Raw genomic sequence first — 27,137 nt, forward strand, 5'->3', positions numbered from 1 at the left:
AAACCTTGCCGCGCTGCTGAAATGAACGTTTTGTCGGGGACAAGAGACTTGGAGGCGGTGGCGGGGTCGTTTACCGGGCGTCCTGACGTTCAAGACCGGCCGGGGAGCCCGTGCGGGGCCGCGGTCTTCAGGGACCAGGGCTCCTGCGGGGAGAGTCACTGCCCGCCCGCCCGGAGGTGTGCGCGGCCTCCGTGATGCGCGTGTTGTCACGTGTGTGATCAGGTGTGTGATGCATGTTGCTGTATCTTGTATGTGACATGCATCTGCTATATGACACGTACATGATAAGCATGCCTGCGGCCTGTTGCTGAACATGTTGCCATGATGTGATGCGGTTGTATGTAAGTGCATGTATGTGTCACATGCTGCTATACGAGATGTGTGTGATGCATGTTGCTGCACATGGTGTATAACATGCACGTGAGACATATTGCTGTGCATATATTGACACATGTACATGGTATATCGTGCACGTGACCTGTTGCTATACATGTTGTCATGATGTGACATTTGTACGTGATCTCATGTATATGGCACATGCTGCAATACGTGCTGTGTGATGCCTGTTGCTGTACATGTATCACACACGTGTGCATGTTGTACATATATCACACACGTGATGCCTGTTGCTATACATATATCACACATGTGTGCATGTTGCCGTACATCTATCACGTACATGATGCCTGTTGCTGTACATATATTGACACATGTACATGGTATATCATGCATGTGACCTGTTGCTATACAGGCCATGCTATGATGCGACACGTTTTTCGGACTCTCACGTACACGGCACGTGCTGTGTGATGCATGTTGCTGTGCATGTCCCGGCGTGTGCGCGCACGTCGCACATGGTCTGTCGTGTGCGCGCTGCACGCTGTACCTGCTACATCACGGGTTACACGTTGCTGGAGGGGCTCTATCGCGATGCAGCGCAGGTCGCCACCCACGTTACCACGCGTGACGCGCTGCCCATGCTGTGCCCACGCACGTGACGCCCGTCGCCGCACTCAGGCACCTCCCCACGTTCTGCTCGGCAGGAGAACGCGCTCGGCTGCAGCTTGTCCCTCAGGGGCCCCCGTCGCCCCCGCATGACCCCGCCCCCCGGCCGGGTCCCGCCGCAGGGCCCCGCGCCCTGTGCGGGGGCGGCGCCTGCCAAGATGGCGGCTCCCGAGCAGCGGGGCGCGGGCAGCGGGGCGCTGCCTCGGGCCGACCCGGCCCCCCCCGGCCCGGCCGCCGCCCGGCCCGAGGCTCCGTCCCCGCAGGCGCCCGCCGCCCCAGGCCCCCCCGCCCCGCTCGGCGGCCTCCTGCACGGCGCGGCGCGGCAGCTGCAGAGCGCGGCCCGGCAGGTCGCGCTGCAGCGGGGCCGCGCCGCCGCCCCCCGGCTCCTCCCGCGCCAGGTACAGCCCCCGGCGCCCTGCAGTGGGGGGACCCCCAGCCCCGTCCTGGGAGCTCTCCTCCCCCTGCATCGGGTTCGGCCCCAGCACAGGCTGTCCGGATCCGAGCCAGGTGGCTCCCCCGGGGCAGTGGGACGGGCTCAGGTTGTGCCTGCCAGGCCTGTGGACGGACCTGGCACCACCCGTCTGGTCCCTGGAGCAAAAGGGTTGGGGTCAGCTGCCCTAGCAAAGTGGTTCTTTTATTTCTTTTGCGCTCAAGGAAAACCTGAAAGCGAAGAGCTGACATTTCCCAAGGGGGAGCAGAGCCAACAAGGTCGAGAGCCATCGCCACAGCTCAGTGGCACTAAAGCGAGTACGAGGCTCTGCCCTGGCGGTGAAGCGTGGGGCTGGGGGCGTCCTGTCAGCTCCTGCTGGTGGCTCCCTGGTTGGTCGCCAGCTCCTGATCTCCTTCCTAGGCCTCCCTCATCCTCGCAGCCGCCTGGAGGCAGTGTGCTCTGGTATAGATGTGACAGCCGCCTGTGGCAGAAGCGATGTTAGGGCTAGGTAAAATCGGTACAGCTGTTCTTCCAAGCTGTGTTGGGCTAGTTGACGGCAGTTAAATGGCCGTCTGTGCTGTCAGGCCTTCAAGTCCACGGTAGGCCATTAATCTAATGCAATAATTCTTAAATGGCATTTCTGTGTCAAGTTTCAGAGTCACGTCTATTATAGCTCTTCAAATGACATTTAAACTTCTTGAATACCTGCTTTCAGGCTAAAGTTTTCCTTGTTTGGTCTGTGGTCAAAAGTAACTAGAAAATGAGTCATCAGTTGTGTTTATATTAAGACACGGTGTACATTTTTGAAGAGGTTGTTTGTTTTTTTAAGGGGAAATTTGTGTTTGTGCATTCTCTACTAGTGCTCTAGTAAGAGCACCTGAAGTCGGCAACTTGAGAGGCTAGACAGAACTTTCTCTTTGAAGACTAGTGTGTGTAAATATTTTGACAGAAATAGCAGCAATTAAGTTTGCAATGTGTGCACTCTATGGAGTACATTTCAGTCCAAGTAGAGAACTGTGCATTTCAGTTTTGATCCAACAAAGTATATTTTTGTGCTTGCAAGTGTGTTTTTAGCCTAACCTAGTGCATCTCCCCTCCATGACAGCTCTAGTACATTAAATTTTGTAGGTTAAGTGCAAAGGCAAATACATATTCTAATAAATGCTGTATTTTAAAGATTCCATAAGGTATAAACAACTTCTTGTCTTCCACTTGTGAACTCCTTTTATCTCCTTCCATCTCTCCTTAAGTTTCCTTTTTTTCTCATTCTTAATTTTAAACTGTTCTTGTCACACGGGGAGGAAGAGAAAGAATAACAATTAAAGGCTAGCTCTTATTTAAGAAATGCTGATTTATCTAGATGCACATAACAGTGTGCATCCTTTTTAAGGATATAATCCAGCTAAGCATTTGTCAAACTCCAGTTTCACAACCTAAAGCTAGAATATGCAGTTGAATCTACTGAGATTACCCTGTTGGCTTCATTGGTGCTCTTGCCAGACAGATCCGTTTACAAAAGTCACCTGTTTGTTTTTTCCTTTTTAACTGTACTGACGGTTGTTGGATGTTAAAAAAGAAAACCTCTTTATTTTTATTTCTTCTCACTGCTTAAGCAAAAAAACCCAAGTACTCCTTGTATGTGGAGATGCAGTAGCTGGACGGAAGGAAATCTGTGTCTTGAAGATTGTAGAAACAATGACATCTAGTTTCTTTATGTTTCATTCTAAGATCAGATGAACAAAGATCTAAACAATACAACTTTTTTCCTTCCCAAAGGAATTAGAAGCCATATGTGTTCAACTACAACCGGGGCAGATGAAGGAAAATGAAAGGCCAGCACCATCTCTGGCACCAATCCAGTCTAATGCTGTAACACTGAGTCAGCCGGACAGTAGGGATTCTAATATATCAGGACTCAGCATTATCAATCCCCAGATCATTAGGATACAGCCTGGTACAGGAACTGAACAGCAACAGTTGTTTTTGCAAAATTCTGATTCTCCAGTTCAGCTACTTGTGCGGGAACCTTTACCCCCTCATGGATCAGAGTCTGGGAATAAGATTCCTACATGCAAGACACTAAATGGACAAAAAACTACATGTGCTACTGCAGGCTCCCCAAATGTTTCTTTGGTTGCAGCCAGTTCAGCAAATACTCCAATTTCAAGCCTCGAAAAAAAGGAAAAAAAAGAACTAAAGCTAAAAAAATCTTTGAAAGTGAAAACACGTTCTGGGAGAATTTCACGGCCTCCAAAATATAAAGCTAAAGATTACAAATTCATTAAAACGGAGGATTTAGCTGATGGTCATCAGTCTGATTCCGATGACTATTCTGAACTAAGTGTTGAAGAAGATGAAGAGGGAAAGGCAGAAGGAATGGATGCTTTGTTCAGTGTTTCAAATTATAATCTGAAACCCAAAAAGTTTAAATGTCAGACTTGTGAGAAATCATATATAGGAAAGGGAGGATTAGCGCGACATTATAAACTTAATCCAGGTCATGGACAACTGGAGTCTTCACAGCAAAAACTACCTGTGAATAAGACTAATGGAAGTGTGTTTGTGTTTGTGGAGAATGCTGGAGGAACAGAAGATGAAAGTGTGAGTCTGATGCTCTCAGAACCAATTACTGTCACTTTAAATAATGAAAATGCACTAGCCAGTGGTTTTGAAGAAACTGCTTCCTCACAGGGTGAACAACAGGTAAAGGAGTACTTTTTCTGGGTTATACTCCATTTCATAAACAGTATAGTTACAATTTTATATCCAGATAAGTTGCAGTTTTAGAACCATGATATGGTACTTGTTACATTTTTATTTGTGTGTTGATACTGCTTTCAAAACTAAGAACACTGTCAGCCTTAGATGCACAAAGGTAATGGTAAAAACCAGTTTCTGGAACTGGGGAACGGGGAGAAAAAGAACAAAATCTACATGAAGTGTTATATAGTTTAGTTAATCTGCAGCAGTTAAAATACTCTGGTGATGGAGACTTCAAAATAAATGAAGATAATTTTTTGAGTTACATTTTGCTGTAAAATCTGCAGAGTTTTTGATTTGACCATTATAGTGCTAATTTTTTGTCCCCGTATATTTGTGTAGACAATGAGCCACACAAACTTGCCCCTCTTAACTTCCCAATTTATATTCTACAAATGGACTTATTTTTGAACACTTGAGATGCTATTGAGATGAATCATTGAATCATAGAAAGTTAGGGTTGGAAGGGACCACAGGAGGTCATCTAGTCCAACCCCCTGCTCAAAGCAGGACCAGCCCCAACTAGATTATCCCAGCCAAAGCTTTTTCTGGCCAGGTTTTGAAAGCCTCCAAGGATGGAGAGTCCCTCACCTCTCTGGGTAACCTATTCCAGTGTTTTACTCCCCTCCTAGTGAGAAAATTCTTCCTGATATCTAACCTAAACTTCCCTTGTTGCAACTTGAGACTGTTGCTTCTTTTTCTGTCATCTGTCACCACTGAGAATAGTCCAGCTCCATCCTCTTTCGAACGCCGCTTCAGGTAATTGAAGGCCGCTATTAAGTCTCCTCTTCTCTAGACTAAATAAGCCCAATTCCCTCAGCCTCTCCTCATGTCCCCCAGCCCCCTCACCATTTTTTTGCCCTCTGGTGGACTCTCCAATTTGTCCACATCCTTTCAGTAGTGGGGGACCTAAGACAGAACACAGTACCCCAGATGTGGCCTCACCAGTGCTGAATAGAGAGGAAGAATCACTTCCCTGGACCTCCTGGCAACACAGCTACCAATGCAGTCCAGTATGCTGTTAGCCCCCTTGGCAACTAGGGCACACGGCTGTCTCATGTTCAGCTTATTGTCCACTGTAACCCTCAGGTCCTTTTCTGCAGAGCTGCTGCCCAGCCAGTCAGGCCCCAACCAGTTCTGGTGCATGGGATTGTTCTGTTCTAAGTGCAGGACTTTGCACTTGTTGATGACATCTTTGGGCCACAAAACAGTACTTTTATTAACACTGCAGGTAGATAAGTGGGGTGGAAGCAATGGTCCATGGCTTCAAACTAAAACTCAGTCAACTAAAATTAATTTGGTACCTTTTCTCTATCCTCTGAACAAAGCTGCCAACAATTTGGGAAGGCCATGTTCATTGGCATATCAGGAGTTATTGAAAATAAAGGTTGAAATGCATTAAAAGAGAGTTTAAACTAGTGTACTTTGATCTATCATTTTATAAAAATCTAAATGTTTGGGACACTCACTTCACTTGCATTATTTCTCTTATACTAGCTAAAATAAAATGGCTTTCATTGAGCGATCCTTGGACTCTGTTTTGCTAGCTGTCCATGAATGTGTTGTGTATTTTGGAGTCCTTGTAACTTCATTTAGGGTAATGGCTCTTCTTGAATTCCTGCACTCAGGTTGTCTGTTTCTGCTAGTGCAGCTGATTTTTCCATTTGCATTGTGACCTCAGTAACATTTAAAAATTGAGAAATGTAAGATTCAGGGTATTGTAAACTTGAAGACCATGTGGACTGTCCACTCACTGAAGCATTTTTGGGGAAGGCTGCTGATAGGCATCTGGACCAGTGAATGAGTGTTTCTGTTTCTTTGATTTACTGTCTAAGTTAGTTTGGGTGTGGAGACACGTAACACTTGAACTGTTCCAAAATGTCACTTATTGGGTAATACTGGTTCGCAGTGGTCATAGAGCAGTGTGTGGGTACAAGTAGTGTTCTAGCATTCCCACTGGAATGGTTGCCTTTTAGATGTTGAAGTGCTGTGACTCCAACAACCACAGGTAGAAGTGAATACACAGTACAGCATGTCTCAGTCAGTGAGTGAGGAAGGGCTGGGGTGGGTAGTTCTTGCACCCATACTTTAGGGATCCTAGGGGGTGTTTTCACTTACCCTTCTCTTCTACGCATAAGGTCAGTAGCTTTTGCTTGACCAACTCTGCATTATTCTTGCCTGGCTTGTGGTGCCCAGGAGGAAGGGAGTGCTTGGATCCAAGTTTTTGGGTTCCCAGCAGCTGGGGGGCAGAGAGGGAGGAGGCATGACGAAGGGCCATGGTGTAATAGGGAGTGAGAGCAAGCTTTTATTGACCAGGCAGTGCAAGGGAGCTCATTGACTAGAAAGTGAAAACAAAAAAGGGGAGAGAGGGGGACATGCAGTAGCGTTCTATCTGTGTACCAGAGGCCAGTTACAACAGTGAGGATGAGGATCTGAAGAGCAATACAGTGTAGGATGCTTGGACACATAACATTGACCCACTTCAAAAGAGTACTAGATTTTACAGATGTACTTTTGAACCATTCCAGACAGCTTTAAACTAGTACAACAAGCTTGTACATCTGTCCCTAATCTTTGTTATCATTTCTGATTATCTAGTATTGTATCTATAGTGAGTCTGTTATGCCAGATCTTAATGTTGCTGAGTGGTCCTTGTCTTCTTATAAGAGTATTCATGATGGCAACCAGAGATTTTTGCCTAATGTATCTGTTAGTTTGAAGCAAAATCATCTATAACCATTTTGTTTCATAATTTTAAAAAGTTATGGTGGGTGGATCTTCCAGAAGCAGCTGTATTTCTAGCCTCTCTGATTTTACCCAGTACCTATGCATGTATCTAACAGTACTGAAATTGTATAGTAAATGAGACTAATGTGAGGCTTAATAATTTCACTAGATACTTCTTTGGAGAAAGGAGAAAAGGTTTAACTACTCTTGTTTTGCCTTTGTTAAGACTGGCAAATCTTCAGAAGACAAACACTTGTTGGCAACACAGCAAACCGAGTCTGGATTAGTACACCGGGGACCTGGAGTGCCAAAAGGACCTGGAAGACCCAGGCGGCCTAAAAGACGTGGCCGGCCAAGGATGGCTGGAAGATCAAGGTGTTCAGGAAGACTTAGTAGATCTGGTCGGTCCCCTTCAAAGTCGCTTAATAATGTGTCAACAGACCATGTATTTAGAAGAAAAGCTAGGTTAAAAGAGGTAGGGTTCTCTTTTGCAGTTGCTTCATATGTATCAATTTGTCCACCTGCTTCTAAGCTGACTGTTTTTGGCAAGAATAGTTTTCAAGATGTTGCTGTGTGTTTGGCTTTTTGGAAATGTTTTAATTGGCATTTAATCCAAACTTATGGATCAAGTTTATAAAAGGCATTGACATTTGGCACAAGTGGCTTCTTAGTATTGGAGTGTTCTTGGTAGTCTTGTTCTTGAGGGGAAAAAAACTACTGGAGCCACTGTCACCATGTATATGATTATTAAAAATATGCCCAACCAGAAGTGAGTAAACTTGAACAACCTTAAATTCATTTTAATTTCTTGTGCATTATGTTTTGAAGTTTTATTTGTAGTTGCATAGTTTTAATTGCTAAGGTTTACTTTTCTTTTTAGACTTGATATTATTACAGACTTGATCAGACACTGAGCATTAGCTGCAAGTTTGAACAAAGTAGACAAGACCCTTTACAACTGCTCTAAACTTTGGCAGTCAACTCTTTTATTTTTAATGTTTATATTTATTCCTAAAGTTACTTAATTTTATTGATCTTGTAAGGGGCAGTGAATTGATTGCTGACAAATGGCGTTTCTTATAAAGACTGCTTTACAGGAACTGGAGATTTACACTCAGCTTTATGGCCTCATAATAAAACACTTGCATTCATCATCCAACTATTTTTCCTACCCCTCCTGTATCTTACTGTAGAGAACAGAGGCATCACGTTATGATTTACAAGCTGCTTAGCTTCTGTAGACCCTCTTCCTAAAGAAGTTATTCTGGTTCTTAACAGATAATCCAACAATGTGACAACGAAGACTTAATAGAGCTGGCACTGCCACGCCTTGCAGAATTTGTGACTGTGTATGAATTTTTATTGATGAAGGTGAGGTTTTTTTTCTTTATCATGTACAATTATTTATTTCTTTAAACATGTTGGATGCTGCTTTTTGAGAGTTTCATAGTCAAGTGAAGAGTCAGTACTTAATGGGATTCCAAGGGTGAACTCTAAAGGCTGATAGCTCTCTCAATTTAAAAATCTTACTTGTTGCAGCTGTTTCTTAGGCAGTATTTCTGGAGGCGTCAGAGTCCTTTCTCTACTTGTGTGGTCCCCAAAGTTAGCAAAATTAGAATGAAGAAAATGTTGGTTGGACAAAATGAATTAATAATGTATTTTATTTATTAGTTTAATTCATCTTATTTTGCTTATTTTTATTTAGGTTGAAAACGGTTGCCCAGCAAGAGCATTTTTCCCAGATGTGTACAAGGAATTTGAAGAGTTACATAATATGATAAAGAAAATGGCTCAGGACCATCTCTGTAGTTCTGATTTTCTGAGTTCCCAGCAGCCTATTGAAATAAAAAATCCCAAGGTAATAAAAGACACATTTTGGAATTGCTTTATCTGTTCAGCTGTGTTCTACATCTTGCTTGTTCCTCACTAAAACACTATAGCCTAAATGGTGATGCTTGAACAGAACACTGATTTTTTTTTTTTTTTAAATATAAAAAAATGGAGATATGTGCATACTGAAAAATAAATAACTGAACACCTGAAGTAACACTTGACTCAGTAATCAGAAGTATTTGAGTAAACTACAGTCTCAGCTTATACGTGAACATAAACAGCTTAAATTCAAAACGTTGTATTGCTAAGCATGGTTCTTAGATAGTAGCACTAACAGAATCCTGTTCTGTGTTTGTTTAGAAAAGAAATGGCCATGGTGTGAGGTGTTTATCCCGATTAGTAAAATAAGTCCCCCTCTGTCTGCCAGAGATGGGAAAGACCCCCTAATGCTTGTTTCCAGTAAACATTACTTAGTTTCCAAGCTCCCAGCAATTGACCAGCTACATGGAGATTTAGATGAAAGTTTTCACTAAATTATGAAATTTGGTGAACTCTTTAATATAAAAAACACTTAATAAAGACCACTTCAACAGCTCTTACAAATTTTAATGCATCTTTATACAGATCATAATGTACACTTGGTTAGAGAAATTCAAACATGGCCATCTCTAATATTTGATCCTGCAGCTTGGAATGAAATGGCTGGATGACTAATACATATTGCTTGGTTTAGCATGCTGTTCAGTTTTCAGCAGTGAATCGCACAGTTTGTAACACATTACTGCCAGCGAAACATTTTAAGTGCAGATATTCTGAGTGCTCCATAAGGTGCAAGACTCTCCACCCAGAAGCTTATGGTTTGAAATGAGATGTAGATATGACAGTGAACATACTGGAAAGCCCAGGGGAGGGAGAGAAGAGGAACGTATTTTTACAAATAGAGTAATTCTACAGAAAAATATAATTCATTATGCAATTTTTAGCACTAAGTGAATATTTATCTGTTTTTCAGAATAACTTATGATATATTTGAAGTGTATACCAGAAATTTGCCTTGTGTTATTATTGTGTGTGTTCATCTGACTCCATCTCTTATGGTCAACAGGGATGTTTCTTCTATGGAGAAACTAAATTGTACCAATTTAAAGGGGATATTTTCAAAGTTGGTAGGCACCAACTTACTTTTCAAATGCATGTTGTCATGCTCTTTTAACAAAAATAAACCATAATGGGAAACCCTATAGTGACAAATCAATGTATTCACTAAATAGAGTGAAACTTGGTAAGAGAACACACTTAGTCCCCAGCAACTAAGAGATGTATGGATAAAGAATTTTCCCTGTCTTGTATTAAATCATGAAATAGCCTTGACAGTGTTCTTAACAATCTATTTTTCATTCACTGATAGCCGTTATATAGGTTATAATTTGTTGACATGGAGGCTAGTTGTAGGAGTGGCTGTGGTGTAATATATTTATACCCATACCTATCAGTTTGACTGATAGACTGCATCCCAGTATGCACATCTTTCTAGACTGGTTTTAGGAACATAACTAAATATAGAAATACTGAAAATTTGAAAAATCACATTTAATTATAATTGTTTTATAGGTTGCTGAGTCACTAGGAATTACAGAAAAAATTCTTGAAAAGCAAACACAAGCTGCAGATTCTTCCCAACAATGTACTATTAAAACAATGGTTGAGCAAGTGCCTGCTGAAATAGTGGGACAAAAAAGAGTAATTGAGGTATGGAATATTTGTGACATTAATATGTAAATTAAGACCTACACATTAAAACTGATTTAAAATATACTAATAGTTAAAGCCACGTAACAACCTTTGGACTCTTTAAAGGGATGTCCCATAAGCAACTCTGTTTTGAGTTTGTAAATACTTAAATATGCTCCAGCTTAGTCCTATTTAAAAGACATCACAGTATGTCAGAGCTTTGTTGTGTCTCCCCTCACTCACTGTTTAAGGCAGGACAAGGTGGCATCTTAGAGACTTAACTTACTCAGAAATACATAAGTTTTCATAAGGGACAGCCTACTTCTCAGATGCAATGAATGGACTTCCAGAGGACAGGGGTATTAAATAGAATAAAATAATTTTAAATGCAAAGGATGGGGGAAAGGGGCACTGCTGAGAGAGTTGCATTGAGATTGGAAGATAAACAGCAGCTAACCTATTGAGGGACATAAGCATTAAAAAATCTACTCTAGGTAAGGAAAAAGACTCTAGAGTCTCTGTTTAGACCATACATAACACAGTCCAGTCAGTGGATGATTTCTTGTTCTGCAGTTTTGCATTAAAGTCTGTTCTTAAACTAAACTTTAAAGACAGCTACTCTGAGGTCAGTGGTGGTAGTACAGGGAGATTCAGGTGTTCTGCCATGGGCTTTTGGTGTCTTTCTGGAATTGAGGTCAGATCAGTGTCCATTCATTCTTTCCTCCTTTTGTATTTAATCTTTTCTGTTTAGTGCTTCTGCTCTTTGAAAGTCTTGACTAAATAAGATGTTGCCTATAAAAGCCCATGCCTCTCTGAATAAATTAGTCTCTAAGGTGCCACCCTACATTGCCTTCTGCCTGACTTCAGACTAACATGGATAAGAAACTCTCACTACTGAAGGGTATGGTCTGGTCAGGATCTTGCAGGTTTCCATGTTGTATCCTCCTGCAGTGGAGAAAGGCTCCGCCAAGTGGATATTGGGGTTTGGGGACTTCAGGTTCTAGTATCTTTGTTGTAGAAGACTGGTTAGCCAATTCAAGTTATGGGGACTGACTTAGTGGCTAACAGAGGTGCATGTAACCAGCCCTTTGGCTAGTCTCATCTTTTCAAAATCCTACTTGATCTGTTGTCTGTAGCTGTAGTAGAGAGGTTTCCTTTCTCCCTCTGATGGTAGCATCTATTTCTCCTCACCTTCAAACCTCAGTCCAGAACTGTCTTTGGTACTAAGGGTAGCTCCTTCTGTTTTTTCTGTCTGTGTTTAAATTTGGTACTGGTCAGTTTTCCAATCCCTATCTGAACTGCTCAGTAAAGGGCTGTAAACTCCCTGTCCTGAAGCTGGAGAGGAGCAGGAGGTACCCTTCCTAGATGATCCCATCCATAATCTTGCCAGTAAGGTTCCTCTGAGAGGAGACCTTCAGTAATTACTTTTGCTTCATGAAAACAGATGCCAAAACTAATTAAAAATAAATTTAAAAAAATGGAAAATGTACCACCTTATGTTAAGAATTTTCTTTCATAACTTCCTTTGTAGCAGAATCCTAGTATGTTGTAGGTGACAATTCATTATGATGTTTGTCCCAGAGTTCATACTGGAAAAAATGTCAGTTTGTCCATATTTGTAAGTAACATCAAATTAACTAGTTCGTATGTTGACAGAATTCAGGTGGGGAACTGTTGCCATCAGCCAAGAAGACCAAAGTAGAAGACCCATCAGGGAATATGAATGATGTTTATGCTAATCAAAATGGAGTAAAGCAGAAGAGTGGGAGCTTGAATACACTGACTATAAAAGATGGTATTGTTTTCCTTCTAACTTGCCAGCACTGTCTGTTCTTTGTGGAACTGAACTAATTCCTTTATCTTGCACTTCTTGCCCATGATATGCTGCCTTAACTTTTAGTTTTGCATGCTGCTTTTTTTTTAGGTTGTTGAGTAATAACTGTTCAGCTGGAAAGGTGGAGGGTTGGTGGGAGTGCAGATAAGAGTTGTATGGGATATACACTTTTGTGTTATCTCTGGTCTTATGTAGCTGTTCCTTTGTTGATGGTACAGAATCCTTGCTGCTGTTCTTATTTTCTTTACATTAGATTTTCTGTTGCACAAAAACAAGTGTGTATTCCTGTTAAATCTGAAGAGGGGAATTTGGTTAAATTTGGGTGAGCTCACACGCGCGCGCACGCACACACACACATACGGTTTCTTTACTAAGTTCTAGTCATTTCAGAGCTGCAAACTAACAAATGGTAATGAGAATTACAGGGGTCACAGAAAGAAACCAGTTTAACTTTGATCTAGAACTATTTCAGGGTAGGCAGGAAGGAAAAATCATCTTCTCTGTAACCTAAGGACATATGGTATAAAACTGTGATGCTACATCTAGAGGTCCCCTCCTTCTCCACCAGTCCCCTCCACCTCCCAAAAGAATGGCATTTGTAATTTTTAATATATTTTTGCACTGTTTTATGCTATTTCCCACATGTTTGAAAAACCATCAACATGCCTGGAGGAAAGGGAAAATTGGTTAGCATCTTTACAAGATTATTCTTTTGAAAATGGATTTTGTGAGTCTAAAATCTGATCAATGCACAATATGTTCTAACTGTTTTCTTTCAACTGTTAAGGTTTTAATCCGCTAAATGGAGAGACTGTACACTCTGAGGACAGAGGTATTACTCATTGCACAGTTGGACTTGCATTACATGAATCGTTTGCTGATTTAGAAACTAGATTTGTCTCTGCAAGTTCACATGTCCTCCCTCAGTCTATGGAAATGAGGATGGAGTGCCCCCAACCTGTAAGCACACAGGGACCAAACAGTACAAGTAATGTATCTCCACCACACACTGAAGCCTTGTTGCCTGTTGTGACAGATCATTCACCAGAGGAATTTGTTGAAGCAGAGTTTATAAATGAGAGTGCTGGAGGCAGACTGACAAGTTCTGAATTTTGTAGTTCCATGTTATCAGACATTGTGATGGACAGTCAGAGTTCTAACTTGTCAGTGAGTGAACAAAATGATCATAACGGAAAATTCCAAAAACTTCAGCAAGAAGAAGAAATCCAGAATTATGGCATGACTAACAAACATTCCCAACAACTTAATGATACTAATGTAGCTGAACAGATGCAGCACCTTGAAAACGTTTTTTCAACTAGTATTGTGCCAATAGACCATCCATGCAGGACTCAGACTGAACCACATGACAGTCCTGTACAGGAATCCTCCATAGCCACCCAGGTGAATCATGGAAGTCCATTAAAAAATGTAGATGAATTCTCTTGTGAGATAGAAGAACAGCATACTGGACCACATGAGCTAGAGAATGTGGTTACTGTAAGCGAAACTGTAGCCTTTGAGATTACTGATGAGAGCCATGAATTTTTGTCTCGGGGACATGAACAGATCTTTATTCAGACTTCAGATGGGCTTATATTGTCCCATCCAGGTACCGCTGTTCTGTCTCAGACAGAAGGCATAGTTATTGTAACTGATGCTGATGGTACCACAATGCACATTCGTACACCTGATGGGGTCCCTTTCGAAACTGTGGAAGCACTACTTGCAATGGAAGCAGATGGCCAAAGTGAAGATATTTTGCTCTCACATAGTGAAGAGGAGCCATAAATTAAAAAAAAGAAGAATCCTATTTATACATGCTTTCTTCTGGAAAAGACTCTATCAAATGTATATTTTTCTAATGTGAATACTGGAATTGAGATTTAACTTATTTGTAAACTGTTTCTATGACCTGTACTTTTTATATAAACTTAAGTTATAAAATTAGCCACATTACAACCAAAAATTCTAAGGAATATTTTTTTTTAATTCTATTTGCTCTTAATATGTGTCTGAGGGTGGAAATACGTTGACCCTGATTTTGTTGCACTATTTCTCTTTTGTTACATACTTATTCTTCTCTCTGGCAAATAGAAACATGGTATAATATATTGCACTGTTCTTCACAGTGATGTGCTATATGCTGGCAGCCTGTATATGGGATAAATAAAAACTATATTAAAAAGAGTTGTGTTTTCTAACTACAAGAGGTTTTGTAGCTTTGTAATTGCTGTTACTTGAATATATTCAAGGTGATGTAACTTACATGTGAATTTAACTGTGAAAAAGGGTAACTTCCATAAAGAATTAATATTTCTGCATTCCAAGGAAATGTTCATTTTCAAAACTGGAAAGTCAGGGCATAATTTCCTAGAAGAATCTTCAGTTCCCTTGATTTCTAAAGTGTCAAAGGAACATTTTAATACTGTAGAACCCTGAAACTATGTCTAATTTCTACTAACCACTTGAAAAATATTGAATATTTTTTTTCTTAAAGTACAATAGAAAGGCCATATTTTCTTTTGACTGTTATGCTGCATCTGTAGGACGATCAGCTGGAGGTTGCTTATCGGAGTTATTTTAATGTGATAGCAAATTCTCCTTTTTTCCAGAGAGGAAAGAGAACCCTGGAGAGAACCTTGTGTAACATGCCACCCAGGATCCTGCCTCTTTTGTCACTACTAAATAAATAGTTTGTGCTAACAAAGCAGAGCATGGTCCCCTGGACCACTTTTTTATTCATCATCTTTAATACTGGTGTGTTCTCCTGACTACAACATGGTGTTTATCCCATTTTTGAAGTGTGCTAAGAGGCTAACAGAAATCACTGTCAGTATCCTCTCTGCTCCTCTCAGGGTTTGGGACTGGAGTGAAATTAAATCAGTGTTTAGTGGATCTAATGAATAAGAAAAGTCTGTTCATGGTTTATTCCAGTGTATCTCAACACCTGCCTGAGGCTGCTGAAAAAACAAAGAGGGCTAATTGCCTGTAACACAGTTAAAAAAAGAAAAAGGCTAAGTGGAATGTAAACAACATCCAGCTTTCTCAATACCAAGGCAAAGTTATGTGAGTGAAAGACATCGGGCTAAAGTTGAATTCATCCAAGTAAGACAGAAATGGCAAAAGACAGATGTTTAGAAGAGCTTGTTAAATTGGCCTGTAGCTTTGGAATCCTATCCGGACACTTCACTTATTGTTTAGAAGATCCAGATCTGGATGCTGGGATATTCTGAATTGCAGAAAACTGAATGAAGTATCATAACTGATTTTTCCAGCTCCTATGAAATGTCTGCTATGAAAACCCAGCCTGCTATGAAAACTTTCCCCCATTCTCCATCAATTCTGCATTGAAGGAACAGCTAATCTAAACTTGGAACATCAAGATGAGCCTCCATAGTTGGCACAATGGCCTTTATATTATAGTTTTACTCTAGCAGGGGCTGTCATAATTGGTACACAGCTTCTCATGGAAGTGTGAAAAAGATTCTGTTTTACTGCTATTCAGGCTAAAGTAGCTGCCAGAGAAGCAGAAGATCCAAGAAAACTTATAAATACCTCCACAGTCTGTGCAGCAGTTTCATGACTTGTAGTTTTTATCATAGAACGGAGTAGAAAGTCATACATAGGCATTGTAGTATTTGTTTAGAGGGAAGTTAGAATAAGTTGGATAGTGATGACTTCCTTTGATTCCTTTCTTTGCTCACTATAGCAATAGCTACCTTTTTATTGTGGGACTGATCCTGCTGCTAGTAAAGTCGATGGAAGGCTACAGTGGATGAGAAACAGTATCTAAAAGTATTTGTGGGGGCTATACTATGATAGCAGTATAGGACTCACGTGACACTAGTCCCACTGCAGTCTTCTTACATGACTCTGGGGAGGTCACTTAAGCCTATGCTTTCTTTCCCCACTTGTAAAATGCAAATAAAGGTGTTTGCCTGCACTACCTGGAATGTTGAGGGAAAATGTATTTGTGATCATCAAAAAGGACTGTGACATCAGTGCTGGGTGTAAGTAGAAAGTTTGTCACTTCATATGGAAGCAAAACGAAGCAAACAACAAACAAAACAAGTAAATGCAGTTCGAGGAAAATAGTATTTTAATAATTTCTATAAAAATATAATGTACTTAATGAATGTTGTGGTCTGCTGCAGTTGCTGTTCCACAAGAAACAAGATTTGCAAATCTTATTTGAAATGCTAGATTGGTCTGTGTCCTGTTTCCAGCAACATGCTTTCTAGTAATAGTTTGCTGCTGCTCTCAATGTAGGGCTGGTACAACCATGATGATAAATACACCATCATAAGATCCTCATCAGCAGTATGAGCAATCTCTTGCACAATTGTCTGCTTTAGCTGTAGTTCCTCCTTGTACATCTCAGAGAGCTTGAAAGAAGTCTCATCTGAAATGGATTGAAAAAGTTACATATGCCTCTTCTGATTATATAACACATCAGCAACTCTGAAAAGGTAAGTAAATCAATACTGGTTCTATACTAATTGTTCTTAAAAAAGCTGGATGCTACAAGTATACAAGCTTCCTCCTCTTTACTGTGTAAGTCAAATACCCTGATCTTTATGACAGTTAACAAAATGTCTATGGATTGAGGCAGGACTGTCCAACTTGTGAGTGGCCAGGGGCTGCATAGCCCCTAGACCAGGGGTAGGCGACATTTTTTGGCTGGAGTGCCGAAAAACCTATAATGCCTACCTCGGAAAGTCCCGGGGTGCCGGCATGCCAGAAAAACAGGTTCTGGGTAGCTGCTGATGGCCACGGAGCCCGGGCTGCTTGTGGCAGGGCTTCCATCCTCCCAGCCAGGTGCTGGGAGTAGCCCAGGCTCCATGGCTATCAGCAGCTACCATGAACCTTTGTAGCTGAGAGGCTGCAAAGAACTGCTGCCTCCCCACCCTGGCCCTGGCTGTCTCCCGGCCCTGGGCTCTGGGAAGACGGCAGGTGCTGGTACTGCGCCCATTGGGGCTGGGGCCCACTGGCAGTGAGGGGCTGGGGCTGTGGGGCCAGGGCCACTCAGCAGCTTGGGGCTGGGGCCCACAGGCAACATGGGACTGAGGCTAGAGCCTGGCCATGGGCAGCATGGGGCTGCGGGCAGAGCTGGGGCCAGGGCCTGCTGGCAGCACTGGGCTGGGCCCTGCAGCAGCACGGGGCTGGGGCTGCAGCTAGGCTGTTGCTAAGGCCGGGATGGGGCCAGCAGCAGCACTGGGCTGAGGCTGGGGCTGTGCAGGCCTGGGGGTCATGGCAGTGGTGGTGCCAGTTGGTGCTGGGCCTGCGCAGGGCTGGGGCCCACCAGCAGCATGTGGCTGGGCCCTTTGGCAGTGCTGGGATGGGGCTGGGTCCCGCACAGGTCCATGGCCCCAGCCCTGACCCCGGTCCCATACCGACACTGCTGACGGCTCTGGCCTGGCAGTGGCCCTGTGCTGGGGCCTGCGGCGGTGGTGGTGAGGGCTGGGGCCAAGCCCGCTGGCAGCTGGCACCACTGCTGTGGCTAGGGTCTGGGCCCAGCCCAGCCCAGCCCCAGCTGGCTGCCAGGGCTGCCTGCAGCGCTAGGGCCTGCGCAGGCCCCGGCCCCATCCTGACACTGCCGACGGCCCAGGCCGGCAGCGAGGGCTGAGGCCGGGCCTGTCAGCAGCAGCACGTGGCCGGGGCTGGGACGGTCAGCAGCGCCGGGATGGGGCCAGGGCCTACACAGGTCCACAGCCCCAGCCCAGCAGCAGCTGGGACCAGTGGTGGCGGTGGTGCTGGCTGGGGCTGGAACCGGGGCCAGGACCGGGGCTGTCTGCAGCGCCAGGATGGGGCTGGGGCCCACGCATGTCTGCAGGCCCGGGCCACAGCCTCATCCTGGCGCTGCCGATGGCCCTGGCCCAGCAGCGGCACTGGGCTGGGGCAGGTGGTGGAGGTGCCGGGCAGGGCCTGGCCCGCCTGCAGCACTGGAATGGGGCCCCGGCCTCATCTCGGTGCTGCTGATGGCCCTGGCCCAGCAGCAGTGGTGGAGGTGCCGGCTGGGGCCCAGCCCACCGGCAGCACCAAGATGGGGCTGGACCCCAGCCTCATCCCGGCACTGCAGATGGCCCCAGCCCAGCAGCAGTGCTGGGCTGGGGTGGGCAGCGGCAGTGCTGGCCAGGGCTGGGGCCTGTGCAGGTGCACGGGCCTAGGCCCTGGCCTCATCCCAGTGCAGCCAACAGCCCTGGCCCAGTGGCTGCAGGGGTGCCACCGGGGCCCACTAGCAGCATGTGGCCAGGGCCATCTGTAGCTCCAGGATGGGGCCAGGGCCTGTGCAGGTCTGCGGCCCCGACCCCATCCCAATGCAGCTGATGGCCCTGGCCCGTTGCTGGCATTGGGCCAGGGCCCGTAGCAGCAATGGTGCCAGCCTGCCGGAAGCATGTGGCCAGGCCCAGGGCCCATGGCGACGGTGGTGTCGTCTGGGGCCTGTGGGCCAGCAGCCCACAGTTGGGGCCAGGGCCATTGGGGCGGGGATGGTCCCCTGCCTGGGGCTAGGCTAGGATTGGGGCCCGGGGCTCTTACCTGGCAGGGGTTGGTGTCCAGCGGTGGCAAGTCTAATGCAGGGGTCGGCAGCAGCACAAGGGTGTTCTCGGGCAGCCATGTGCTGCTCAATCTGGGCATGCCTCTTCCCGCCCCTTGGGGTGGGAAGCAGCCTGTGTGCCACATTCAGTACGCATGCCATAGGTTACCGACCCCTGCCCTAGACTGTAAGATGTGTGGGTTCCCTGTGCTGTGTCTTGTGGTGGGTGCCCTTCCCCTCACAACTGCATTATGTCAGTGCCCCTGAGCCACCTGGCTGTAGGATTCCTTGGCTCTGTGAGCTGTGCCACTCTGCCCTGCTCCACCTCAGGGAGAAAGGCAGGCAGCAGAAGGTGAAGGTAGGCTGGAAGGGGAGCCCAGAAATTCCTGCAGCAGCAGGAGGCTGAGCACTGAAGTTTAACCCCTTGGGGGCTGCACAGGGCCTGCAGACTATTAGTTGAACAGCCCTGAATAAGGTATAAAATGCCAAATTTATTGTTCAAATATTTAATACATTTCTCCCACACTTGTTTCATCGTATAAATCCTCTTTCCATTCTAGAGCTTAACAGCAGAGTCTCAAAACCAGCTACAGAAGTGGTAAAAGTGTACATTATTTTTTACTGTAGGATCAAAGACTTTTCAAAACTTTCCAATGGCTATCTGTCACCTAACCAAGGTACAACTGTCCTCTCCCACAAGGAGAGATCATTTAAGTGCCATTCTACACATGGGTCTGTAGACTAGGACTTAAAGCTGCCAGACAAATTCTCTGAAGGGGGAGTAACTGGTAGCAATGACCTTTCCCTGTGTCTATATCTGTAATTGTTTTGTCAGACAGATATCTGGCAATATATCTGCCTATGCAGGGGGTCGGACTCGATCTATTGAGGTCCCTTCCGACCCTAACATCTATGAATCTATGAATATATATATTACATATGTATGTATGTGTATATATATATGTATGTATTTGAGCTGAGTTAATTTGTACAGTTGTTTATCTATTAATTAGAAAAAGAGGCAGGCTTTCCCTTTTTAGATGAGGCAAAGTTGATCTTATCAAGAAAAAGGTTAATAGGTTTTGTCAATTCTCAACTTAGTTTTTCAATTTGCCTTGCCATTGGACAAAACACACAAGTAGTTTTAAAAAAATATGGCTTTTCTACTTACAGAAGTATGAAGTGGGCCAAGTGTGAAAGAGGGGTGCCTTGCATCTTCCATCCCTAGAATGGTATGTTTCCAAGTCACAGACTCCTTTTGTAGTTGAAGTCAGTTTTTCCATTTTCAGTTGTATTTTTGTCTGACAGATGAGAGTTTAGTTAGGTAACATCTGAGGCATTTTATGATACAGCAAATTAATTAGCTGTTACTGAATTTCCAAAACACTTGTGAAAACCCCATCCAGTCTTGAAATTTCTAATTCACTTTTGCTGGCTACAAGTACAACGAAATAGTGATATTTACATATAAATATTTACATACAGATTTCCAATCCTGCACATGCTGCTTGTTCTTACTTTGAATATTTCCTTATCTGTAGTTGGTAGTATTAGAACTATAATCATAGCCATATGATCCAGGAACTATGCAAGAGGCGGGGATTTTTGTAAGTGATGTTTTTTTTGGACCAGCTGCATGGCTAGGATATACTTAGACAAGCTTTCAAAGGCAAAAGCTTTGAACGGATGAGGAATGCCTCACTTATCTCTAGTTCTCTTTTCTTGAATATTAAATCCAAGTTCTCCATATGGAAAGTTTACAAATCTCTCTCTCTCTCCTTTCATTGTTCTTCTTTCTAAGAATGTAGCAGTGGTGAAAAGTGTTGGATTCTGCATGAAAATGGCTCTTTCTTACAGAATGAGTACAGTCAAGGCACAAAAAGTGCAGATCTTATCCAGGCTATCCTGCCAATGTGCTTTTTGTTTGATTTGGATGAGCCATATCTAGGTGTAAGGAAAACAGTCCAGTCTGTATGCCATTTCAATCTTCTACTGACTTCCAAGACTGTCAATAAGGGGGCTAATTATTTCTAATGCAACATGGGCATTTATTCTTGATGGTTTAGAAATGCAAGAGGGAATTAATAGCTGCATTACCTGTGGTAACGCTCATTTAAAAAGTAACTGAATTTGGCAGCAGCATCTTATGTCAAGACATGAGCGTCAAAATCTTGCTATAAGCCCCTAAATGAAGTTCATACAATCATAAATGATGGAAATTAAAACGTGTCAGTAGCTACATGCATTGTCTAATTTACCACTAGCTTAAACCCTCATTGCTCAAGAGGGTTACATTAGAGTTAATAGCTTACATCAGTGCACTTAATGGGCTGAATCATGACGGTAACTCATGCTAAGAAAGAAAAGAATCACTATGGCTTTCTCCAGAAGATCAAGCTTATGGGGAATTGGGAATCATTAGAATTCTATCCAGTTTGAGCAGAAATTAATCTTATCAGAATACTAAAATCTTTTAAAATAAACATTCTTCCTAATGACTAAGGGCTATGAAAGTTATTTTGATTAAGACTTAACACTTAGAATAAATTCTGTTGTTCACGGAATTATTCCTGTCCCTTTTGCCAACTCAGTAATTTAAAAAAAACCTCTACTGTTTCCTTTATTTTAAAGTCATACAACACTCTGAAGCTGTGAACTTCTCTTGTACTAAGCATGTCAGATATTGCGTTCCTACTCTTTCCAAAAATCTTGGGAGGACATGGATTCCTAGACCCAACTTACTAAAGCATTCTGTGCTCTTTCTAATGCCATGCTTATTTTTTCTTAAGTTCTTGGAAAGTTTATGGTGATAGAAGAGACTCTTTAGCCTGGAAAAGCGCAGGCTCAGGGGTGATCTGATGGCCACCTACAAGTTTATCAGGGGTGACCACCAGTATCTAGGGGAACGTTTGTTCACCAGAGCGCCCCAAGGGATGACGAGGACGAATGGTCACAAACTACTACAAGATCGTTTCAGGCTGGACATAAGGAAGAATTTCTTTACTGTCCGAGCCCCCAAGGTCTGGAACAGCCTGCCACCGGAGGTTGTTCAAGCGCCTTCATTGAACACCTTCAAGATGAAACTGGATGCTTATCTTGCTGGGATCCTATGACCCCAGCTGACGTCCTGCTCTTTGGGCGGGGGGCTGGACTCGATGATCTTCCGAGGTCCCTTCCAGCCCTAATGTCTATGAAATCTATGAAATATACAATTTGGAGACAGGATTGTTTTTGCACAATAACATTTAGATTGCACTAAAAAGCAAGAGTAGGTCAGGAGCCAGAAGATGGATGTAAAATCAGGTCTTAAAACTTGTAAATCAATCTGATAAACACAGTGCATGGTACTTATGATAAATCAGTTATGGGTATTATGAAAGTAAGGCATATTTGCCTGACTTCAGTACGTACTTCAGACTAACCAGCTTGTCAGCAATAGCCTTATAAGGTGATTCTTGCTCCCCAGCTCTGGAACACCCTCCTTCTTGAGGCCCAACTGGAGCCCAAGCCTGGATATCTTTCTAAAGCTATTTGAGCAGGCATCCAGCAAACAAAACCAGGCTGGGGTATTGTTTGGTGCAGTGGGGGCCAACCCTTTCAGCAGAAGTGCCACAAACTAGTCCAGCATCCCTCCCTAAGTGCCACTCTGATATTGTTCCTCTGCCCAATCTGGTTTCCTCTGCTTTTTGTTCCCTATTCTGTGCTCCCTGCCTGATTTATTGCTCTGCTTTTTGCTTCCTGACCTATCTGCTGCTGTACTGCCTGACCCCTTGCTGATCTGCTGTGTGCTACACAGAGGCTGCCCATGCCACTTATGGCACTCATGCCACAGGGTGGCCACCTCTGGCTTAGTGGGTCTCTATTTTATGTTGATATTCTAGGTCTCCTTTTACATTGCTTTGTTCTCTTGTCACTTGCCTGTTTTATAAATTGTTCTGTTCTCCTGCTCTAAGCTGCCCTGAGCCGTTGTTGGGAAGGGCAGCATATAAATTGAATAAATAAATAAGAATGGGGAATACACAGTATGGAAGAATAACAAATAAACATTACCATGTTTTCCAGTATCTCAAGTAATTCTGTACAATACATCTCCAGTTCTTCATTATAGTGAGGAGACAGCTTTCCAGAGTCTTGAGTAGGGTTCTCACATTCAATCTCCAGCCTGTTATCTTTAAATCTATACAAAAGCATATATCAGCGTGAGTGCCTCTGTACACCTTTACTCAGAATGCTAAGAATTTAAAATCCATGCTGTTCTCCACAATTCTAAGGCCTGCATCCTACAAGCCTCTTTTGTGACCAATAAGAGAACCAATGAGTGATTTCTTCAGGCTACCATCCAACACAGATTAGCACCAGATGACTCGGGAAGAGGTGAGAAGCCTACATTAGGCAGTAATGAAATAATCTGTTTACGGTGAAAGTTTCTTTCTAAACCCCACTAGTAATAGGTTACCTTATGCCCTAAAACAGGGATGGGCAATTATTTTGGCTGGAGGGTCACTTTAGGAACTTGGATAAACTATTTTGGGCTGGGGAGGGAGATTGGGGGTGGGAAGTGCTGGCCTAGCTTGGCACACGGCATCAATTGATATTATCTGGCCAGGGTATATCCACCTTGCACCTACCACTGTGGGTGCTGGACAGAGCAGGCAGGTGGGATCTCCATGAAGATCAGCCAGGACCCCTGTAGGCAGGGCACACTTGGACAGGCAGGGAGCAGTGTCCAGGAGTGGGACAGGTTGAGGGGCCAAGATCCCAAGGCAGTGACAGTGCAGGGTCTAGGGCAGAGCCATGATCTGCTCCCTGCAGTCCCATCCTACCCTCCTTGTGGGGCATACCTTGCCCACAGGGCTCCCAGCCAGTCTTAATGGACGCTGTGCCCTCCTGCTCCCTCGTGCCCCTGGTGGTGGCTGCAAGGCGGGTAGGCCAGAGTTGCCTGGGCAGCGGGGTTGGCTCTGGCAGCAGTGGAGATGCTAGTGGCAGCAGTCAAAAGGGGCTGCTCCTGAGAAGCAGAGTTTGACTGCCATGCTGCCCCTGCCCTGTGCCTGGGAGCAGTGGGACTGGCTGCGTGTGCCATGGCTGGGCTGTCCTCCGTTCCTGGGCTAGGCAGGGCCAAGTGACCTACTGCAGGCCAGATAAAATTCCTTGGCAAGCCAGATCTGGCCCATAGGTCATATTTTGCCATACTCACTGCGTGCCATACTCACTGTGCGCTAATTTTCAGGTTCACAATTTTGTTGGCGGCCGTGAAACCCTTATCATTCAAGCTCTCCCATTTCATCATTAAATTATGCCAATCTGCTGCATTATCCTTAATTTTCCTTGCGCTAACAGATAAAACAGGTCTTTTGGGAGTCACAACTGCAGGGCTCTTTGCTATGTAAAAAGGACAGAAAAAGCAGCTTTAAAACTTGTGACAAGGAACTGAAGTGCTGCTCCACCTGGTGATCATAGTTGCACGTGTCCATGTGATGTTTTCTTTGCTTCTCCCTTGGTGACAGCTGAGAAAATGAAACAGAATTTAGCAGAATGGCAGTAACTTAAGAGAGAGGTAGTCAGCTGTGTTGGTCTGAAGTCAGTCAGAAGGCAAGGTAGAGATACACCCTATAAACAAGATAAGATATAAAGAGAGAGCACATGCTTTGTGGGCTGATGCTCAATTTCTTAGATAAGCCCCACAATCCCAGAAACTGCCACAAGAACCAGGGGGGTTTCCCTCTTTTATATAGAAAATCATAGCAGAGAGGGCAGGGGCGGATCCACGGGGATGTGCACTGGTGCATTTGTGCCCCTTTTGATTCCTGATCTACCAAAAATTTAAAACCAACTTCCTGGCCATGCCAGCAGCATTTTTAGTTAGGCAGCTGAGAGAGTCACTTGACTTCATGACTCATTATAATCTACCTGATCCTTTCTAAACTCTTCATTCCACAGGTGTTAATGACCCTCTCTTCTTTTTAATAGTCTTCATGGTCCACTAGTGTAGACTCATTCCAATGAAGTTTGACTTGTTTACTTGTTTCTGCTTCAATTTTAAAGTGAATAATGCAGCCCTAGGCCCCTAGTGGATGAATAAAGCTTCTGGTTTATTTTTAACTGGAGAAAAATGTGTGATGTTTTTTATGCAATGATGCACCTCTCCCTCTTCACCCCCCTTTTCACCATCACAGATCTGCCATAAATCGAGGGGCAGGAATTGGTAGTTGCTACAGGAACAGCAACAATTGTGGGCACATACCCTTGCTACCAACATGGGGTCCTGCCGCACATTCCCACAAAAGCTGGGCAGCAACCAGCTGTAGAGCTGACACACATGTTCAAGCAGTAACTCTATTGCAACTTAGTACTTTTTTAGAGCCAGCTAGTCCCCTTTTTTCTCCTGTGACAATTACTTCACATGTAGACGGTCTATGAGTATTATGCAGTTCACTGAGCAATGCATACAAATAATAGCATGTGGCTGGTCTGTGTGCAGTACGTGATTCATTACACCACTGGCAACGCGTAGGGGGTGCACCCCCTGGAAGTGCCAGCTGCGAAACCAGAAATGCCCCTCTCCCCCGCCATTGGCAATCTGGTGCCTCCCCAGACTTGGGAGACACCTGTCGCCCATACTTGCACGGTACATGTAATGTGTGACTGGTCTACATGTAACACACGGCAAACTGCGGTACATGTAGCATGTGGCCAGTCGACATTTACTGTGCAGTTCATTGTGCCATACATGTAATGTGGGTGGTCTACTCATGTAACGTATGATTCATGGTGCAATACATGTACTACATAGTGTTTCGCCAGTCTGTGTGTACTGCACAATATATGTAATGTGTGGCTGGTCTACATGTAGCACATGGATCACTGCACAACACATCACGCATGACAAGTCTACGTGTCATGCACAGTTCATTGTGCAATACATGTAATGGGTGACCGGTCTATATTTAGTGTATGGGCCATTGTGCAACATGTAACATGTGACCAGTCCATGTGTGCTGCATGGTTCATTGCACGATGCATGTAACATGTGACCGGTCTACGTGCAGTGCACAGTATTACACCATGAACGTGTAATGTGTGACCAGTCCACTGCACTACACATGTAACGTGTGACCGGTCTACGTGCAGCACACAGTATTACACCATGAACATGTAACGTGTGCCCAGTCCACTGCACTACACATGTAACGTGTGCCCAGTCCACATGCAGTGCAGGGTTCATGGCGCAACCTGCAATACGCAGCGTGTGGCTGTACCGCGCACTACATGTAACGTGTAGCAGGGGCCTCCCCCCGCCCCAGACAAGCCCCGGGCCGCCCGGCAGCGGCTCCTCCAGGCCCGCGCAAACCCCCCGCCCGGCCCGGCTCAGCTCTCACCTGCCATCGCCGCCCGCCATGACCCGGCCTGGTCCCGCCCCGGAAGTGAGCTCACGTCCGCCCCCGCCCCGCCCCCCGGCGGCCGCGGCTCGGAGCGGCGCAGCGGCGGCTGCTGTTCTCCGTCGCCCCCGCCCGGCCCCGCCCCCGCCCCCGCCCCGCCGGGCCCCGCGCTGAGGTGAGTGCGGCGGCGGCGCCTCCGCTGGGCGCTGTCTCGCGGGGCGGGAGGGCCTCGGGCGTCGCTCCGCGTCTGTTGCCCCGGCCCCGCGGCGGAGCCGAGGTGGGGATTCTCGAGGGGCCGGGGCTGCGGGGCCCTGCCAGCGTCCGGCCCGGGCCGCTCCCGGGGTGCTCAGTACCCGCCTGGCCGAGGCAGGGGGAAGGAGCGGTCCAGGCTGTGCCGGGCCGGGCCGGCCCCTGCGGGGGTTGAGCCGCTTGAGGGGGGGAAGGTGAGGGTGGGCTGCGCACGCCCAGGGCGCTGTTGTCGTGCGAGAGCCGTGCAGAGCCACGCAGCGTCCAGGCAGCGCAGTGACCGTGAGAGTCCAGAAACGATGCGAAATGGAAGGAAGGGCTTCATAGGGCGATCGCTTTGAGCAGACCCGCTGTGGAGCTGGCATCAAGTTTGATGAGCCTTCGAATGCAGGACGGTCTTCATCAGTGGTGGCCTGAGGGGAGGGCAAACCGGGCAGCTGCGCAGGGCCCCCACGCTTTATAAAAATAAAAATGAACGATACTGAATATTTGTATCCTCAATAAGGTATTAAGATACTTGCATTGCAGTTTCGTGGATAGGGCTATGTGAAATTGAAATAAAAAATGTCTGACTTGCTTATAGGTCAACAAAATTAAGCCTTCAAGGGGCCCCAAATGCCTCACTTGACCAGAGCCCCAGCAGCCCTAAGGCCACCG

The 27,137-nt window shown here is 45.0% G+C and overlaps 3 protein-coding genes across 5 annotated transcripts in view; 2 read left to right on the forward strand and 1 right to left on the reverse strand.

Annotated features, from left to right (window-relative positions):
- Nucleotides 1-1,148: 1,148 nt before the first annotated feature.
- On the forward strand, nt 1,149-14,524 carry ZNF839 (zinc finger protein 839). 2 transcript variants are annotated; one of them, XM_014596480.3, is made up of 8 exons: nt 1,149-1,403; nt 3,212-4,138; nt 7,149-7,397; nt 8,201-8,293; nt 8,628-8,780; nt 10,367-10,504; nt 12,143-12,281; nt 13,108-14,524. In XM_014596480.3, exons 1-8 carry the CDS (start codon nt 1,164-1,166, stop codon nt 14,109-14,111), a joined length of 2,943 nt encoding a protein of 980 aa, XP_014451966.2. In that variant the 5' UTR covers nt 1,149-1,163; the 3' UTR covers nt 14,112-14,524. The 2 variants fall into 2 exon arrangements, with proteins under 2 accessions (XP_014451966.2, XP_059579229.1); XM_059723246.1 differs by having other exon boundaries at nt 3,212-4,036.
- Nucleotides 14,525-16,399: 1,875 nt separating this feature from the next.
- On the reverse strand, nt 16,400-26,303 carry CINP (cyclin dependent kinase 2 interacting protein). Its single transcript, XM_006270398.4, has 5 exons — nt 26,235-26,303; nt 24,069-24,237; nt 22,909-23,035; nt 20,030-20,159; nt 16,400-16,725 (listed from the first exon to the last, which is right to left on the reverse strand). The coding sequence occupies exons 1-5, from the start codon at nt 26,239-26,241 to the stop codon at nt 16,523-16,525; spliced, it is 636 nt and encodes a 211-aa protein (XP_006270460.1). The 5' UTR covers nt 26,242-26,303; the 3' UTR covers nt 16,400-16,522.
- Nucleotides 26,304-26,324: 21 nt separating this feature from the next.
- TECPR2 (tectonin beta-propeller repeat containing 2) overlaps nt 26,325-27,137 on the forward strand; it is a 72,238-nt gene continuing 71,425 nt past the window's right edge. For both annotated transcript variants that reach the window (XM_059723244.1, XM_059723245.1), the window contains exon 1: nt 26,325-26,409. The gene's annotated coding sequence lies outside the window, so the exon portion shown is untranslated. The remainder of the gene's footprint in view (nt 26,410-27,137) is intronic.

This window comes from Alligator mississippiensis, chromosome 2, assembly GCF_030867095.1.
Source record: "Alligator mississippiensis isolate rAllMis1 chromosome 2, rAllMis1, whole genome shotgun sequence".
In the NCBI taxonomy this organism is placed as follows: Eukaryota; Metazoa; Chordata; order Crocodylia; family Alligatoridae; genus Alligator; species Alligator mississippiensis.

Bases quoted from the DNA above. Each gene is read 5' to 3' on its own strand.
- ZNF839 (XM_014596480.3), top strand. From the start codon at position 1,164: ATGGCGGCTCCCGAGCAGCGGGGCGCGGGCAGCGGGGCGCTGCCTCGG. The intron at 8,294-8,627 runs GTGAGGTTTTTT...ATTTTTATTTAG, and splicing joins ATGAATTTTTATTGATGAAG to GTTGAAAACGGTTGCCCAGC. The intron at 10,505-12,142 runs GTATGGAATATT...GTATGTTGACAG, and splicing joins GACAAAAAAGAGTAATTGAG to AATTCAGGTGGGGAACTGTT.
- CINP (XM_006270398.4), bottom strand. The intron at 23,036-24,068 runs GTGAGTATGGCA...GCTTTTGTATAG, and splicing joins AACCTGAAAATTAGCGCACA to ATTTAAAGATAACAGGCTGG. The intron at 16,726-20,029 runs GTAAGTAGAAAA...AATCCATTTCAG, and splicing joins TTGGCCCACTTCATACTTCT to ATGAGACTTCTTTCAAGCTC.